The following is an 18,140-nucleotide window of genomic DNA, read 5'->3' as shown; positions in this document are numbered from 1 at the left end:
TCTCTATAACAGTGTTTCTTAACCTGCAGTATGCGGGTGACCGCCGCTGCTGCTGCCACCCACCTCCTCCATTTAATTATCCCCTGCTGCTGCTGCAACTAGGGCAAGGAAGAGCAAGGCGCGTGCAGCGATTGCATGCCGCCGGCCCACAAGCCTTTCCCCCAGCCCCGACATCAATTCTGACTTCGGAGAGAAGGTTCCGGGCAAGCCAATTGCTGCTTGCCTGATCTTCTCTCCATCAGAATTGATGGGGGTAAGGCTTTTGGGCTGGCGGCTTGCAATCGCATGCGCCTGGCCCTTCCCAGAGTTGCGGCGGACCGGGGCCGAGGAAGAATCGGCGGTGGGTTGGCTTAGAGGCAGACAGGCTTTGGCATGGGTTGACCGAGGGAGGGAGGAGGGACAGGCTGGAAGGCAGAGAGGGAGCATGAACTTGGGACACAGAAGGAAGGGAGGGCATTAATAGGAACTACAGTAAATAGGGGCACAAACTTGGAATGGGGAGGAAGGGGGCACTAACTTGGGACATAGGAAGGAGGGAAGGAATAGAAAGAAACAATTGGGCCTGAGTGTGTGAGTGAGAGGGAAAGAGATGGGGCACATGGGGGAAGGAAGAGGAATATTGGGCATAGAGAGGAGTGAGGTAGAGATGCATGGGGAATAGAAAGATGACAGGGAGAAATGTTGGATATGGTGGTGGAGAGGGAACAGAGGGATAGATTGAAGGGGATGCAAGGGGGAGGAATGTTGGGCATAGTGTTGGAGGGAGAGATGTGGCATGGTGTTGGAGAGGATTGATAGAAGGAGAAATGGGCATGAGGCTGGTGGGCAGTGGTGAAAAATGCACATGATCTGGGGGGGATGAGAGAGGAAGAAAAGTTGGACTCCTGGAGGGACAGAGAGAGATCTTGGTTGGGGAATGGAATGAGGTCTGGAGAAGAGGATGCGTGTAGGAGGCAGAAAGACAGAAAGAAGGGAAGAAATATTGGATGCACAGTCAAAAGGAAGTGCAACCAGAGACTCATGAAATCACCAGACAACAAAGGTAGGAAAAATGATTTTATTTTCAATTTAGTGATCAAAATGTGTCTGTTTTGAGAATTTATATCTGCTGTCTATATTTTGCGCTATATTTGTCTATTTTTCTATAGTTGTTACTGAGGTGACATTACATATTTTAAAGTCATCTGCCTTGACATCTTTGAAAACCCCCTGAATATAAATAATTAACATTTTCTCTGTGTACAGCGTGCCTTGTGTTTTTTTAATTTTGTGGTTACCATTATGTATTAATAAGATTATATTGTGTGTGTATATGACAAAGGGATGGAAGAAATTGCATTACAATTATTATTATTATTATGGGGGTGGAGTCAGGGGTGGAGTTTGGGCAGGGTACTTGGCTTGAAAAGGACAAGTGTGGAGGGTGCATATAATAAAGGTGGATGAAATCCCTAAAAAAGGAAAATGATTAAACCTTTCATATAGCAGTAGGAATCGATCAACAAAACAAAGACGGAGCACATTTATATCGACGTTTCCCCCTATGAGGCTGTGGGTCTAAAAAGGGTTTGAACATAGAGAGGCAGTGTGGCCTTACCTTCAGAAGAGAATCACTGATGATCTTATTTCCTCTGACTCAGATAAGGAGTGGATTCTGAAATTGTTTTTCAGAAATTTTACGAAGGACTTTATAGGTTGTAAAGTCAGACTCTTTACTTGTGTGTCAGAATGATGCGAGTTGTAGTGCTGCCAGATTCATGATTCGAATCGATTCACTGATTCACTTCGGGTGAATCGATTTGAATCGATTCAAAACAAAAAAAAAATTAGCTTCCCGATTTGGACCCTCACCCCCTAAAGCAGGAGCAGCAGCGCTGCTCTTGCTGGCCGGCCGCTGCCGCACCTGCTTTAGAGGGCGAGGAGGGAGGGTCAGTCGGGAAGTGCTGCTGTCGGTTTCCCCCCTGGCCTCCCCGAAGGACTGCGCATCCCCCCTCCCCCCGGTAAGGCCTCCGTGTTCCCCTTGGCCTTCCCGCACCGTTTACCTTATAGCTTCAGCCTGCAGCGAACATCGTTTGCAAAGTGCTGACGTCAGAGGCAGGATCAGGATTCGTAATCCCCCCAAATCTGATCTTGTAAACTGTCAACCCCTAATCACTAACTATGAATGCTCCAATCAATTTATGGAATTTTTCAAATTCATTGCAAACCGTACTATTCCTAATGCTGTTACTATCAGATGCACACTGCTATACTCTGTAAGTCGCTGCCTGCGCCTAGAAGTCGCAAGATTGTTGGCGGTATATAAGAATAAAGTTATTATTATGTGGTTGGGTGGGGGGTGTTTTGGGGATTCCAGCAGGAAGAATTGGGCACTCCTCCTGCTGGGGGATGCCTTGGGAGGGGCTGAGTTCCCTGTCCCTGCAGTGAGATTTCTTTGAACTGTAGACCAGCTTTTTGGGCGAAACCACATGATGGACTTAGCAGTTCTTCCTGAGCTGCCCAAGAAGGTGCTGGATGGACCACTGGTCTGCGCAGGCGCTTAAGTGTCCCTGAAGCTGCCAGTGGGAACTAGTTGGTCCTCCGGGCTTGGGCTTTGCTTCGCCCCCTCCGTCGTGAGCGCGAGCGCTGCCCCTCCCGCCTGCAGCTCGCGCCACGGGAGGAGGGGCAGCAGAGCGGTGGAGGCGGTTCGCCGCGAGGCGGAGCAGCAGAAGCGAGTCGAGCCGCCGAGAGACAAAGAGGCGCCTCCGCCCGCGCAGCCCCGCCGTCCCGTCGCCGCCTCTCCGCACCACACGCCCATGGGGGCGACGCGCAGTGCCCTGGCCTGGCTGGCCCTGCTGCTCGTGCTGGCCCCTGGGGCCTCCCGCGCCTGCAGCTGCTCCCCGGTGCACCCCCAGCAGGCCTTCTGCAACGCCGACGTAGGTGAGTGGGGCGAGGCAAATGGCCAGCGCCGAGGAGCGCCCGAATTGCGACAGCAGAGCCATTGGGAACGGGGAACCGGGCTGCTCTTTGGGGGGGAACCGGGATCATGCCGCTCTTTGGGGGTTCTGGAGCCTTGCTACTCTTTGGGGGTCCCGGGATCATGCTGCTCTTTGGGGGTTCACGGGATCATGCTGCTCTTTGGGGGTTCACGGGATCATGCTGCTCTTTGGGGGTTCTGGAGTCTTGCTACTCTTTGGGGGGTTCCCGGGATCATGCTACTCTTTGGGGGTTCACGGGATCATACTGCTCTTTGGGGGTTCTGGAGTCTTGCTACTCTTTGGGGGGTTCCCGGGATCATGCTGCTCTTTGGGGGTTCCTGGGATCATGCTACTCTTTGGGGGTTCACGGGATCATGCTACTCTTTGGGGGTTCATGGGATCATGCTACTCTTTGGGGGTTCTGGAGTCTTGCTACTCTTTGGGGGTCCCGGGATCATGCTACTCTTTTCTGGAGTCTTGCTACTCTTTGGGGGGTTCCCGGGATCATGCTACTCTTTGGGGGTTCTGGAGTCTTGCTACTCTTTGGGGGGGAACCGGGATCATGCCGCTCTTTGGGGGTTCACGGGATCATGCCGCTCTTTGGGGGTTCTGGAGTCTTGCTACTCTTTGGGGGGGAACCGGGATCATGCTGCTCTTTGGGGGTTCTGGAGTCTTGCTACTCTTTGGGGGGTTCCCGGGATCATGCTGCTCTTTGGGGGTTCTGGAGTCTTGCTACTCTTTGGGGGGTTCACGGGATCATGCTGCTCTTTGGGGGTTCTGGAGTCTTGCTACTCTTTGGGGGGTTCCCGGGATCATGCCGCTCTTTGGGGGTTCACGGGATCATGCTGCTCTTTGGGGGTTCACGGGATCATGCTGCTCTTTGGGGGTTCTGGAGTCTTGCTACTCTTTGGGGGGTTCCCGGGATCATGCTGCTCTTTGGGGGTTCTGGAGCCTTGCTACTCTTTGGGGGGTTCCCGGATCATGCTGCTCTTTGGGGGTTCTGGAGTCTTGCTACTCTTTGGGGGGTTCCCGGGATCATGCTGCTCTTTGGGGGTCCCTGGAGTCTTGCTACTCTTTGGGGGTCCCTGGAGTCTTGCTACTCTTTGGGGAGCCCCGGAGAATTGCTACTCTTTGGGGATCCCTGGAGAATTGCTACTCTTTGGGGGTTCCGGGGGTCTTGCTATTCTTTGGGGGTTCCCGATGTCTTGCTACTCTTTGGGGATCCTGGGATCTTGCTATTCATGGTCTGGATTGGCCACTGTTGGAAGCAGGAGACTGGACTAGATGGACCTTAGGTCTGATCCAGTTTTATGTTCTTAATTGCTTCTCCTTGGATATCCAGTTTGGTAAAATCCATGTTAATGCATGTAAGCGGCAGCTCATACATAGGCTGTCTCTTAGAAAACCTGCTGTCTGAAAGCCCTTACATGTGTATTTCCTGTATCCATATTAGAAGGTCTACAAAAGACTCTGCTAGCTGGGAGCATTTTCCCTTTCCTTACCTAGACAACCTAGACAAAAAGTGTTTGCTGCTAAATTGGAACCAGTGGGCATTAACTCTCTCACTAGAGTTCTTACAAAGTTGCTAAGGTCTGTTAGGATGAGAATTGGAGCCAGGTTTATGGTGCAGGAATTGGGACAGATAAAATAGAGAATCTGCTTAGACTGGTTTTGTATGGAAAGAGGAGACGTGTATTTAGAAGCATAAACATCTTGATGTCAAGTTTTGGAGAGATGGAATCTCATTTCTAATAGTGAGCAATGTACATCTGATCTGCCAAATATGCCAGTGGTGCTCAAGCATGTGGAATTTAATCGGACTCTGTTTGATCTCTGCTGGCTGCTATATTATCTTTAAGAATATCGGGAAAAAAAGGTCTAACTTGATGGTATGATAGTTTCCTGCGTTGTCTGTGTTTCTGTCTCTCTGATTAGCAGCTTCCATCCTCTTTAATTGTTAATACACTTTTTTTCTCAGCCTATGCCCTTCTTTTTCCAAGAGTCTTTACTTTCCCCTCCCCACCCCACAGGGATTATGGGGAAAGGATTACTGACAACCCCACTGCTAGGTGCTTTTCCCCAGGACTTTTCTTTCCCTCATTGTGGCTGACCCATCACTCACTGGAGGGCATGTTAAGCACTTGGAATGTGGGTTATTTATTTATTTAATTTATTAGTGTTTAAGCCCGTTACATTAACAGGTGCTAGAATATATGTCTGTCTGTATTTCTTTCTTTCTGTGTCTCTCTCTGCCCCTGTCTCTCTCTTTCTTTCTGTCTTTCTTCTCCCGCTGTCTGTACTTCTTTCTTTCTGGTTCTCTTTCTGGCACCCTGTCTGTCTGTCTTTCTTTCTGTCTCTCTCCCTGTCCGCTGTCTTTCTGTGTGTCTATATTTCGTTCTAATGCGCTGCCTGCCTGCCTGTCTTTCTGTCTCTCCATGGCCCCCTTCTGTCTCCCCTTCCCCAAAGCAAACCAAGATTTCTCCCAGGCCCCCTTTCCCTTTCCCTCTCCGTCCCCTCCACTTCCCTGTGCAGCAGCATTTCCCTCCCACCCTTCCCTGTGCAGCATCAGCGTTTCCCGGCCTTCCCTGTGCAGAAGCAGCATTTCCCCCCCCCACACACACTTCCCTGTGCAGCAGTAGCATTTCCCGGCCTTCCCTGTACAGAAGCAGCATTTCCTCTCCCCCACACACACTTCCCTGTGCAGCAGCAGCATTTCCTGGCCTTCCCTATGCAGCAGCAGCATTTCCCGGCCTTCCCTGTGCAGCAGCAGCATTTCCCGCCGCTACCTTCCCAGCCGCCGCGTTTAAATTCAGAGAAAAGCGCTGCACGCGCTACTGCTGGCTTTGGCGTCTTCTATCCACTGCGGCCAACCCTAGCGGAAACAGGAAGTAGTCGGAGAGGGTGGGCCGTAGTGGACAGAAGACGGCGAGGCCAGCGTTAGTGCGGTGCAGCGCTTTTCTCTGAATTTAAACGCGGGTGAGCCGGCGAGAAGGAGGAGGCTTTGGCGGTGGTGGTTTTGGCAGTGAGTGAGGGTGGGAGGGCGGAGTCTCTGGCTGTGCTGTGTCTGTTCCCTGCCGCCGGGTTCTAAAATGGAACACGGCCACGGATCACACACTACAGTGGCAGTGATCACGCTGTTTTAACAGCACATGCGCCGGTAAGCTTTTATTATATAGGATCTCCCCAACGTGCTCGTAACAATTTACAGGTGAACATCCTATATAATAAAAAGCTATCCGCGCATGCGCACTCATACTGCGTGCTTCCATGATCTCTGATCTGTGAGATGTAGTTCCGTGGCCGCAGGAGTGCGCAAGCGCGGGTCCCCAGCACTTACCTAGAAAGGAATGGCCGCCAGTGTTGGACTCCCTCATGAGCTTCACCAGCGGTGTCGGCTCCTCTCATGAGCCGCACCAGCGTCGGAGAAGGCTTCCGACACTGGTGGGGATCGTGAGGAGCTGCACCGATACTTGCCTGGATTAGGCCAGACCGCGGGCCGGGCAGGGACGCACCAAAGAGACTCCAGCCGCGAGCCATGCGAGGGAGGGAAACAGACTGAAAAAAAAAAAAGGTAAGAAGCTTGGCTTGCCTGCGGGAAACTCGATAAGGGAAGGGGGGGCCCTTTCAGCAGGCTAGACCGCGGGAGGGAAGGGGGAGGGGCCAAAAGGAGCAGGCCACATCTGGTAAGAGTAGGGAAGGGGGGGGGGGGGTGAAAATGCTGCTACTGCTGCACAGGGACCTGGAGGGGAAAGGAGAGGGTCAGAAAGACAGAGAAAGGGGCCCAGGGAGAGAGACACAAAGACAGACAGACATATATTCTAGCACCCGTTAATGTAACGGGCTTAATGACTAGTACATAATATACAGTTAACTGGTGACCATTTGCCACAGCTACAATTCAAGTTTTTATCCTTCCACTGCCACTCCCTTCATCAGAAATGTCTAGAACATTTTCTGTCAGCGCCTTGACTGCTTTGTCACTTTGAAATGACAACCCCCCTCTTTCCACCCACTAGCTCCTGACATTTGAAATGAGCAAATAAATGATTTGACCCTTGGATTTCTCTACCCTGATTCACTTTACTGCAGTCCGGGTTTGTGATGCTGTTAGTATTTTATGAATCTCCTGACACAGGCCCAGGTGAAACATGGCCATCTGCTTTTAGAGCCTGGAGCAAGAGAAGTGAATAAAATGTACTTTTATTTTTTCATTGCCTTTCTGTTTTTACTGTATTGCTACTGGGCCAGGAGTCAAATTAATAAGTGAGACTGGTTCGTGGCCTGTCGCTCCTGCATTATAGGGTGTGTCAATTTTAGGGGTAGATTTTTAGGTTTTCAACTTACCAACTACTGGTGGCCAAATGATGCAGTTATGCATGCTGAATTGAAAGCTGTTTTCAGAAACTGTTGAAATAAGTAGAAATGAAGAAATGAACTACATCTGTAGCCACATAATTGTCTTTAAAATGTCCTTTATGCAGTTAATGTTGTTTAACAAATCCAGCAAAGATGCTTCTGTTTTGGCTATGGGCTCCCTGCTGACCATTGACCCCCTAATATAATGTTCCCTCCCGTCCCGATTGTACTCTTGACCAGCAGCCTCAGTTGTCAATTTTACACACCTTTCTATGGATGGGGTGTGTGAGGGTCAGTCTGGAACAGGGCTGGGCAACTCTGGTCCTCGAGGGCCAGAATCCTGTCGGGTTTTCAGGATTTCCCCAATGAATATGCATTAGATCTGTTTGCATGCACTGCTTTCAATGCATATTCATTGGGGAAATCCTGAAAACCCAACTGGATTCCGGCCCTCAAGGACTGGAGTTGCCCACCCCTGGTCTGGAAGCACCATGGACTTGCTCAGAAATACCTTGATCTCTGCTGTTGTCATGGTATAGATAAGAGGAGGCTCAGAGACTCTGGAGCTCCAGTCAAGTAATTGGGTGAGTGCAGTTGCCTCAGTGCTGATGTTTGGTGTTTTTCTGGGTCTCACCCTGCTGTCTCATCTCCTTCACCTTTGATCTTCAATGTCTTCTCCACTGCATCGATTCTCTCCTGTTTGCATATCAGACTTGCTGTAACCATACAAAAATGACCTTCTCACTGTAGGCATGACCTTACTTCTTTACACTGTTCTTTCAGTAGTTGAAGAGGAGATGCCTGGGACATTGCTTTTTATTTTTATATTGAACCAATTTACCATGTAAACCTCAATACAGAGCTCTACAATCATTCTTAAATTTTTCAGATTATGCTTGGAAATCCATATTCCCTTAGAGCAGGTGTGCCCACACTTTTTGGGTTTATGAGCTACTTTTAAAATGACCAAGTCAAAATAATCTACCAACAATAAAATTTAAAAAAACCACAAAGCACACTGCAGAGAAAATGTGAATTATCATTTATATTTATTTTCAAAGAGGTCAAGGCAGATGACTATGCAATGTCACCTCAGTAATAACTATATAAAAATAGACAAATATACCCCCTCCCTTTTTACTAAACTGCAATAGCAATTTTTAGCGCAGGGAGCTGCGCTGAATGCCCCATGTTGCTCTCAACGCTCATAGGCTCCCTGCGCTAAAACCCGCTATTGCGGTTTAGTAAAAGGGGACCATAGTGCAAAATATAGACAGCAGATATAATTTCTCAAAATGGACACACTTTGATCACTAAATTGAAAAGAAAATAATTTTTCCTACCTTTGTTGTCTGGTGATTTCACGAGTCTCTGGTTGTACTTTCCTCTTCTGACTGTGCATCCAATCTTTCAGCATGCTGTATGCTTCCAGACCTCATTCCCTCTGCCAACTTTTTCTTTCTGCCTCCCTGCCCCCCTTTCTTTCTGTCTCCCTGTGTGCCCCGTTTCTTTCTTTCTCCCTGCCTTCCCCCAAGCCACTGCAGCCGCCATTGGTGAACAGGCTTCCAAACCACTGCCGCCCCAAGCTCTCCCTACTTCCCGATGCAGAAGTGTCAGGCCGACCAGCATTCCTCTCCCCGACCAGTATGGCAATGTCAATTCTGACATCGAAGAGGAAGTTCTGGGCCAGCCAGGCAGCGATTGGCTGGCCCAGAACTTCCTCTCCGACGTCAGAATTGACGTTGGGTGAGGAAGGTTGGTTGGCTCGGCGCTTTTGCGTCGGGAAGCAGGTAGAATCGACTCATGTTGCCTTCGTGATCTACTGGTCGATTGCGATCGACTTTTTGGGCACCCCTGCCTTAGAGCCATCTGCTACATGACACAGGTCCTATTTCCAGCAGAGCTAGATCCTTTGGCAAGACACATGTTACAATTCTATAGCCATAGCTTTGATCTGTGCTTAAGTCTTTGACCATTATTTCATTGTTGAACCGGGGAAGGTCAGGACCAACAGAGATTTTAATAAAATCAGGATTTAAGAACATAAGAATTGCCATACTGGGGACAGACCAAAGGATCATCAAGCCCAGTGTCTTGTTTCCAGCAGCAACCCAGGACCCATGAACCTAGCTAGATCCCGAGTAGTAAAACAGATCTTATGCTGCTCATCCAAGCCATCTCAAGAATGGCCTATTGACTTCTCTTTTAGGAAAGTATCCAAACTTTTAAAAAACCCTGCTAAGCTAACTGATTGCACCACATTCTCCAGTAGCAGAATCCAGCATTTTCCCAATAGGATCTGCTCCTTTGTTGCTTCTTAATGTCTTGCTCTATAAAGCAGTCACCCAAATAATGCATCTCCCCTTCCTCCCATTCAGTGTTTGCATTACAGGAATCGCCTCCAATAGCTTGAAAAGTTTTGTCTGCTCCTCTTTCTCTCAGCCATGCAACCAAATTATCAGCAATGATTTCTGCACAAGTCTTCTTTTTAGTTGCTTTAGCAGGAACAAAATGCCACAGTAATCTGCCTCCCTGGCTCCGTACGAAGCCTCTTTCACGATTCTTGGATACATTTTGCCATTCTCTTCTGCCTTTAACATGACCCTTGTATCATCACAATAACCATTAAAAAAAATGCAACGGATGCCATTCTGCTGCACTTCCTCCTCAAACTGTACATCCAATGTTTTCATGATTCTCGCCTGAGCCCTCCCCCACCAAAGCAGTGTTCAAGTGAGTTATGAGTCTTTTTTTCAATTCAGACAACAGTAGCAGTCTGCTGTCTCTCTCAGTCCAATGGTGTCTTAAAACTGGCAAGGGCTAAGTTGATTATATCCTCAGCATTATATTTTGGTCTTTCCTAGCTTTCTCTAAAGCAACAAGAGCTTCTTCAGTTGGTTCTTCTATCATGTCATCTGAATTTCCATGTTCCACTTCAAGCAAAGATCTCTCCATCATCCTTTGCTTTTCTGCACTTCTTTTTTCATGCTTCATTCTCCACTTTTCTTCATCCTCCTTTCTATTTGCCTTATCTTTCCTTCTGGTCTCAGGGAGGTTGACTAGTCCAATCTGATGAGCACCAAACACATAAAGGCTAACTCAATCACAGGCATCGTCTTCTCTCTGCTGCAGTCACACAAAGTATGTGTATGCCACTGGCACAGGCAGAATTGCATCCCACATCAGTACAACTATTTATTTCACACTTGCAGGTAAGTATGTCGAGCTTCTCCATAAATCTGTCTTTCTCCTCCAGTTTTGCTCTGCCCATAGAAACATTGCTGGCTTGTTCCCACATTAATTTCAACTTTGCATTAATCCTAACATGGATCTTTATAACAGGACCACAGAATTTTGGATTTGCTTAGTCGTTAGGTTATTGACCAGTTCATAAGAGCTGTCATTTTGTCTGTCTTCATCACTGATGTCTCAAATGCAACCCATATCTAATGAGTTCAGCTACTGGTAGTTCTCTGCCTGACCCATCAAATGAGTCCAAATTTGCAGTCTTGTTTTTCTGTCAGATATTTTCAATATTAGATTGTCGCTATGATGACGCTATATTGGAAACTTGTGATTGAGAAAGCAAAACTAATGTGTTAGTGTCAATATGGGTAAATAAGTAAGATAAATTGATAACTGATGCAAACATATAATTTCCTTAGATTACTCTGGAGCCTATTAACCTCTTAACATCATCCTATGCCCTCTCATTCCAGAGCTTCCTTTCAAATGAAAGAGACTCGACTCATGTGCATTACACCACAAAGGTATTTAAATGTCTCTATCATATCTCCCATCTCCTGCCTTTCTTCCAAAGTATAATAATCATAATAGCTTTATTTATATTCCGTCATACCTTTTCAGTTCAAGACGGTATTCAATAATAGAAGTATACAGATACAGGTGTATATTGAGTACAGGTGTACAGTGAGATTACAACATTAGAGTTGAAACAGCAGTTGCGTAGCGAGATTCCAAGGTAATAGGATGATGGAGTTAGTCGAAGTTTGGACGTTTAAACAAGTATACATATTGAGATCTTTAAGTCTGTTCCCATACGCCTTATGTAAAGCGTGGGATAGTCCCAAAGAATCCCTAGTGCCAAGATAGGTCTGAGCTCCCTTCTCCTTCCAGAAGTTGAGTTCTGTTAGCAGGGCAGGAAGTGGGGTCACTACTTCCATCTTGGAGTTTACATTGAAACTCTTCTGTGAATATACAGAGACGCACGATGCAGTAGAAGAGCATGCCAATTTTGTAGATGTCACAAGTTTAAAAAGTACTAGGGAAAAAATGGTAAATTTCATGTGGAAAATTAAGAACTAGCTTTAAATTTTATGCAATATGCTATTTACCTATCTGAAATTTCATAAAGCTCTATGACCTCACAATGCAGGTGTAAAGAGCCTTAGCCAATAGTGAGAAGAGATACAAATGTTAAGAGCCTTAGCCAATATTGAGAAGATGCGTTTATCTGCCATCATGTTTCTATAATCATAAAGCTCTATGACCTCACAATGCAGGTGGAAAGAGCCTTAGCCAATAGTGAGAAGAGATGCAAATGTTAAGAGCCTTAGCCAATAGGGAGAAGAGGAGATAATGGATGGGCCATTTGGCCTTTATCTGCCATCATGTTTCTATAATCATAAAGCTCTATGACCTCACAATGCAGGTGTAAAGAGCCTTAGCCAATATTGAGAAGATGCGTTTATCTGCCATCATGTTTCTATAATCATAAAGCTCTATGACCTCACAATGCAGGTGTAAAGAGCCTTAGCCAATATTGAGAAGATGCGTTTATCTGCCATCATGTTTCTATAACCATAAAGCTCTATGACCTCACAATGCAGGTGGAAAGAGCCTTAGCCAATAGTGAGAAGAGATGCAAATGTTAAGAGCCTTAGCCAATAGGGAGAAGAGGAGATAATGGATGGGCCATTTGGCCTTTATCTGCCATCATGTTTCTATAATCATAAAGCTCTATGACCTCACAATGCAGGTGTAAAGAGCCTTAGCCAATATTGAGAAGATGCGTTTATCTGCCATCATGTTTCTATAATCATAAAGCTCTATGACCTCACAATGCAGGTGTAAAGAGCCTTAGCCAATATTGAGAAGATGCGTTTATCTGCCATCATGTTTCTATAATAAAGCTCTATGACCTCGCAATGCAGGTGTAAAGAGCCTTAGCCAATAGTGAGAAGAGATGCAAATGTTAAGAGCCTTAGCCAATAGGGAGAAGAGGAGATAATGGATGGGCCATTTGGCCTTTATCTGCCATCATGTTTCTATAATCATAAAGCTCTATGACCTCACAATGCAGGTGTAAAGAGCCTTAGCCAATATTGAGAAGATGCGTTTATCTGCCATCATGTTTCTATAATCATAAAGCTCTATGACCTCATAATGCAGGTGTAAAGAGCCTTAGCCAATAGTGAGAAGAAATGCAAATGTTAAGAGCCTTAGCCAATAGGGAGAAGAGGAGATAATGGATGGGCCATTTGGCCTTTATCTGCCATCATGTTTCTATAATCAAAAGCTCTATGACCTCACAATGCAGGTGTAAAGAGCCTTAGCCAATAGTGAGAAGAGATGCAAATGTTAAGAGCCTTAGCCAATAGGGAGAAGAGGAGATAATGGATGGGCCATTTGGCGTTTATCTGCCATCATGTTTCTATAATCATAAAGCTCTATGACCTCATAATGCAGGTGTAAAGAGCCTTAGCCAATAGTGAGAAGAAATGCAAATGTTAAGAGCCTTAGCCAATAGGGAGAAGAGGAGATAATGGATGGGCCATTTGGCCTTTATCTGCCATCATGTTTCTATAATCAAAAGCTCTATGACCTCACAATGCAGGTGTAAAGAGCCTTAGCCAATAGTGAGAAGAGATGCAAATGTTAAGAGCCTTAGCCAATAGGGAGAAGAGGAGATAATGGATGGGCCATTTGGCCTTTATCTGCCATCATGTTTCTATAATCAAAAGCTCTATGACCTCACAATGCAGGTGTAAAGAGCCTTAGCCAATAGTGAGAAGAGATGCAAATGTTAAGAGCCTTAGCCAATAGGGAGAAGAGGAGATAATGGATGGGCCATTTGGCGTTTATCTGCCATCATGTTTCTATAATCATAAAGCTCTATGACCTCATAATGCAGGTGTAAAGAGCCTTAGCCAATAGTGAGAAGAAATGCAAATGTTAAGAGCCTTAGCCAATAGGGAGAAGAGGAGATAATGGATGGGCCATTTGGCCTTTATCTGCCATCATGTTTCTATAATCAAAAGCTCTATGACCTCACAATGCAGGTGTAAAGAGCCTTAGCCAATAGTGAGAAGAGATGCAAATGTTAAGAGCCTTAGCCAATAGGGAGAAGAGGAGATAATGGATGGGCCATTTGGCCTTTATCTGCCATCATGTTTCTATAATCAAAAGCTCTATGACCTCACAATGCAGGTGTAAAGAGCCTTAGCCAATAGTGAGAAGAGATGCAAATGTTAAGAGCCTTAGCCAATAGGGAGAAGAGGAGATAATGGATGGGCCATTTGGCCTTTATCTGCCATCATGTTTCTATAATCAAAAGCTCTATGACCTCACAATGCAGGTGTAAAGAGCCTTAGCCAATAGTGAGAAGAGATGCAAATGTTAAGAGCCTTAGCCAATAGGGAGAAGAGGAGATAATGGATGCGCCATTTGGCCTTTATCTGCCATCATGTTTCTATAATCAAAAGCTCTATGACCTCATAATGCAGGTTTAAAGAGCCTTAGCCAGTAGGGAGAGGAGATGCAAATGTTAAGAGCCTTAGCCAGTAGGGAGAGGAGGGGATAGTGGATGGGCCATTTGGCCTTTATCTGCCCTCATGTTTCTATAATCAAAAGCTCTATGAGCTCACAATGCAGGTGGAAAGAGCCTTAGCCAATAGGAAGAGGAGATGCAAATGTTAAGAGCCTTAGCCAATAGGGAGAGGAGGGGATAGTGGATGCTCTGGATGGGCCATTTGGCCTTTATCTGCCCTCAGGTTTCTATAATCAAAAGCTCTATGAGCTCATAATGCAGGTGGAAAGAGCCTTAGCCAATAGGAAGAGGAGATGCAAATGTTAAGAGTCTTAGCCAATAGGGAGAGGAGGAGATAGTGGATGCTCTGGATGGGCCATTTGGCCTTTATCTGCCCTCATGTTTCTATAAGAGTTACCATGTTGGCACAGACTGAAGGTCCGTCAGTCCAAGTATCCTGTTTCCAGTAGATCTCAAATGAGTAAAATCAGATTTTATGCTGCTTATCCCAGAACTAAGCAGTAGATTTTCCTACCAGTAAATCCATCTTAATTGTTTATTAGCTTTTCATGTAGCAACTTGTCCAAACCTTTTTAAAATCCCAGTAAGCTTAACTACTTCAACCACATTCTTTGGCTACGAATTCAAGAGTTTAATTAGATGCTGAATGAGAAATATTTTCTCCGTTTTGTTTTAAATGTACTATTTATTGTGTTGTCCTTTAGTCCTAGTATTTTTGGAAAGAGAAAGCAGGTGGTTCATGTCTACCCCGTTCCACTCCGCTCAGTATTTTATAGACTTCTCTCTCATACCTCTCCTGAGCCATCTCTTCTCCAAGCTGAAGAGCCTTAACCTCTTTAGCCTAGGATGGAGCTTCCAAATGAGGTCACAAAATCTGGTTTTTGGGGTCACAACCTAGGTGGGCTCTCTGTAGGTGCATTCTGGGGGCCATTCAGTTTTATTTGGCTGCAATCATGAGCTCAGAGGCACAAAAAGGTTGTGAAGTGCTGGTTTAAATAAATGTTCCTAAATGGATTTTCAGCCTCCTAAAAATGTGTGTGCCACTGTGCATGTGGGGAAGAGAGATTTTTCCGGATGTAATTTATAAACAGGTTGCCTAGCCTAAGAGGTAGGAGTTGGGCTTCCACATGCTCTGACCTTGGCCACACAGATATCCCAGCAAAGTTTAGCAACTCTTGTGTACACATTTATAAAACATGGATGTAAATTATAATCCTCCCCCCCATCTCTGCCCCTTTCATTAATTCCAGGTAAACATGACCTGGACTCTTCTAGAAGCACTTGCTTTCTGCATAGAAAAAGCTGTATAACCCACTTTTAAAAAGCTTCCCTAAGAGGCTACAACAGCATTATTTCCATTTCTTTTCTTAGATTTATGGATCACTTTGAAGAAACACAACTTCACGTTGAACAAGACAAACTATGGACAGTTTAATGACGAAATGCTAAAGGCCTGATTCTATAAACGACTCCGAGCCAGGCCTAACTTGTAGGCGCTGCTTATGGAATCATGCTTAATGGCACTTAGGTGTCAGGTTTTCCTGGGTTAGTGTGGGTCGGTGAGGTAAATGCTCCAATGCTTATATGACTGTCAGAGCATTTACCTTGCTGGCCCGTGCTAAAAACCATAGGTGCCTAAGTCAGTCACACTTACGCGCCACCCCTAATTGCACCTACTTTTCAATTGGTGTCATTAGGTGCCACCTGGTGTTCCATGCTCAACCCTATTTAACGATTTAATTTTTAAATTGTTTTTTAATGGCGTTGTCAATTACCACACAGCAAAGGGAAAAGTATCTTGCCTAAGAAGCAAGCAAAGCAACAAAAAGGCAAGCGTGATGTCCAATCCAACTAATGTGCATTTCATTTTACGATTGTTTTTCTATTGACCATAATCAGATCCCTTTGGTTATTTGTTTCAGGTCATTATATTAACACGTTCTGTATTTCATCATCAGTTGGTTTGTCCCTGAAGAAGGCATTTGAATGCAGCCCCTCCAAATGGGCTTGTTTTGCATTTGGACATTTTGTTTTTTGAAAATGGCTGAAAAAGATACACGTCCTAAGGGCCAGGATGTCTAGAGGGATCATTTTCAAAAACCAAAGTTGGATGTCCTGCGGTTTCAAAAATGGTCGTTTTGTTGCCCCAATATTTGGATATCTCACAGATGACGTCCTATCAAAAATGGCCTTCCATGTAAATAATAAGCAAAAACTCATTAACAAAAAGTAAGCTGAGCAACATCTCGGTACCAACAAACCTATAAGAACATAAGAATAGCCTTACAGGGTCAGACCAATGGTCCATCAAGCCCAGTAGCCCGTTCTCACAGTGGCCAATCCAGGTCACTAGCACCTACCGATCCAAGGCAAGCAGTGGCTTCCCCCATGTCTTTCTCAATAGCAGACTATGGACTTTTCCTCCAGGAACTTGTCCAAACCTTTCTTAAAACCAGCTACGCTATCTGCTCTTACCACAACCTCTGACAATGCGTTCCAGAGCTTAACTATTCTCTGAGTGAAAAAATATTTCCTCCTAATGGTTTTAAAAGTATTTCCCTGTAACTTCATCGAGTGTCCCCTAGTGCAAAATCGATCCACTCAGGATTTTGTAGACTTCAATCCTATCTCCCCTCAGCCATCTCTTTTTTAAACTGAAGAGCCCTAACTAACCTTTTTAGTCTTTCCTCATCCATCCCCTTTACCATCTTGGTCCCTCTTCTTGGAATCTTTTCTAGCGCCACTATGGGCTCCTTTTACAAAGGTGGGCTAGCGTTTTTAACGCATGCACTGGATTAGTGTGTGCCAGCCGAAAATCTACCGCCTGCTCAAAAGGAGGCGGTAGCGGCTAGCACGCGCGGCAATTTAGCCGTAGCGCGCCTTTGTAAAAGGAGCGCTATATCTTTCTTGAGATGAGACCAGAATTGAATGCAATACTCCAGATGAAGTCACACCATGGAGCGATACAGAAACATAACAATCTTAGTCTTGCCAACCATCCCTTTTTAAATAATTCCTAGCATCCTGTTTGCTTTTTTGGCTTCATCGTATTGTCTATGATGACACCCAGATCCTTTTCTTGGGGGCTAACCCCCAAGGTGGACCCTAGCACCCGGTAACTGTGATTCAGAAATTGATGCAAATGTGGTGCATAATACGAAAATGAAATTATGCATAAATGGCAAAACTAGTATAAATAACCCCTGCAAAAGCCTGCACCAGGGTTCAAAATCCAAACAAGGTTGTCCAAATACATCCTCCATAGTATCTTCTGGTACAGGCTTATCTCCAGTACTAAAACACATATACCAGGGATCAGCATTTTTGATCTCCTGGGACATGCTAAAAATTCCACTAGACCTGTAATTTGACTACAGAAAGGTTCTAGCATGCTGTATTTTCAAAAAGGTAAATGTGTGTGCAAATGAAAATGAATCCACATATTTTAAACAAAAAAAATTGAGATCTCATAGGAGTAAACAAGTGATTCACATCTATCCGTTCTACTCCACTCAGGGCTCCTTTTACGAAGGTGTGCTTGCATTTTTAGTGCATGTACTGGATTAGCGTGCACTCTCCGAAAAACTACCGCCTGCTCAAGATGAGGTGGTAGCAGCTAGCTCACGCTATTCCGCGTGTTAAGGCCCTAATCCACCTTCGTAAAAGGAGCCCTCAGTATTTTATATTTAAATCTGTTTATTAAAGTTTCAAATAGGAAACAGCAATAACAAAAACAACACAGTAAAGCATATAGACTACAATACAAACCTCCCACCCACCCCAACCCCATGGGAACAGCAGCTCACAAGTACAAAACCAAAAGGAGTGCATCAGTTCAAAAGTCTGCTTCTGGCAGTTGGAGTAACAGTAGAACAAAAGGGTAGCCAGCACCGAAGAAACAAAGTGCCCAGTTTAGAGTCCATTGTAGAAATAGCAAGGCATTCATACCCTGCTAGGTGAATCAGTTGAGTACGCCAGTGCATGATCGTGAGAGGATGATGAGACAGCCAGCACTGAAGGATAGTTTTCAGTCCCAT

General features: G+C 45.5%; 1 protein-coding gene across 1 annotated transcript in view; it reads left to right on the top strand.

Annotated features, from left to right (window-relative positions):
• The first annotated feature begins 2,517 nt into the window (after positions 1-2,517).
• Positions 2,518-18,140, top strand: part of TIMP2 (TIMP metallopeptidase inhibitor 2) — a 65,898-nt gene continuing 50,275 nt past the window's right edge. Inside the window, exon 1 of the mRNA XM_033962466.1 lies at positions 2,518-2,919. Coding sequence (XP_033818357.1) covers positions 2,796-2,919 — 124 coding nt within the window. The 5' untranslated portion in view covers positions 2,518-2,795. The remainder of the gene's footprint in view (positions 2,920-18,140) is intronic.

The sequence above is a fragment of the Geotrypetes seraphini genome, chromosome 10 (assembly GCF_902459505.1).
Source record: "Geotrypetes seraphini chromosome 10, aGeoSer1.1, whole genome shotgun sequence".
Lineage (NCBI taxonomy): Eukaryota > Metazoa > Chordata > Amphibia > Gymnophiona > Dermophiidae > Geotrypetes > Geotrypetes seraphini.
The sequence above is the reverse complement of the archived record's forward strand: the minus strand, read 5'-3'. Positions and strand labels throughout refer to the sequence as shown.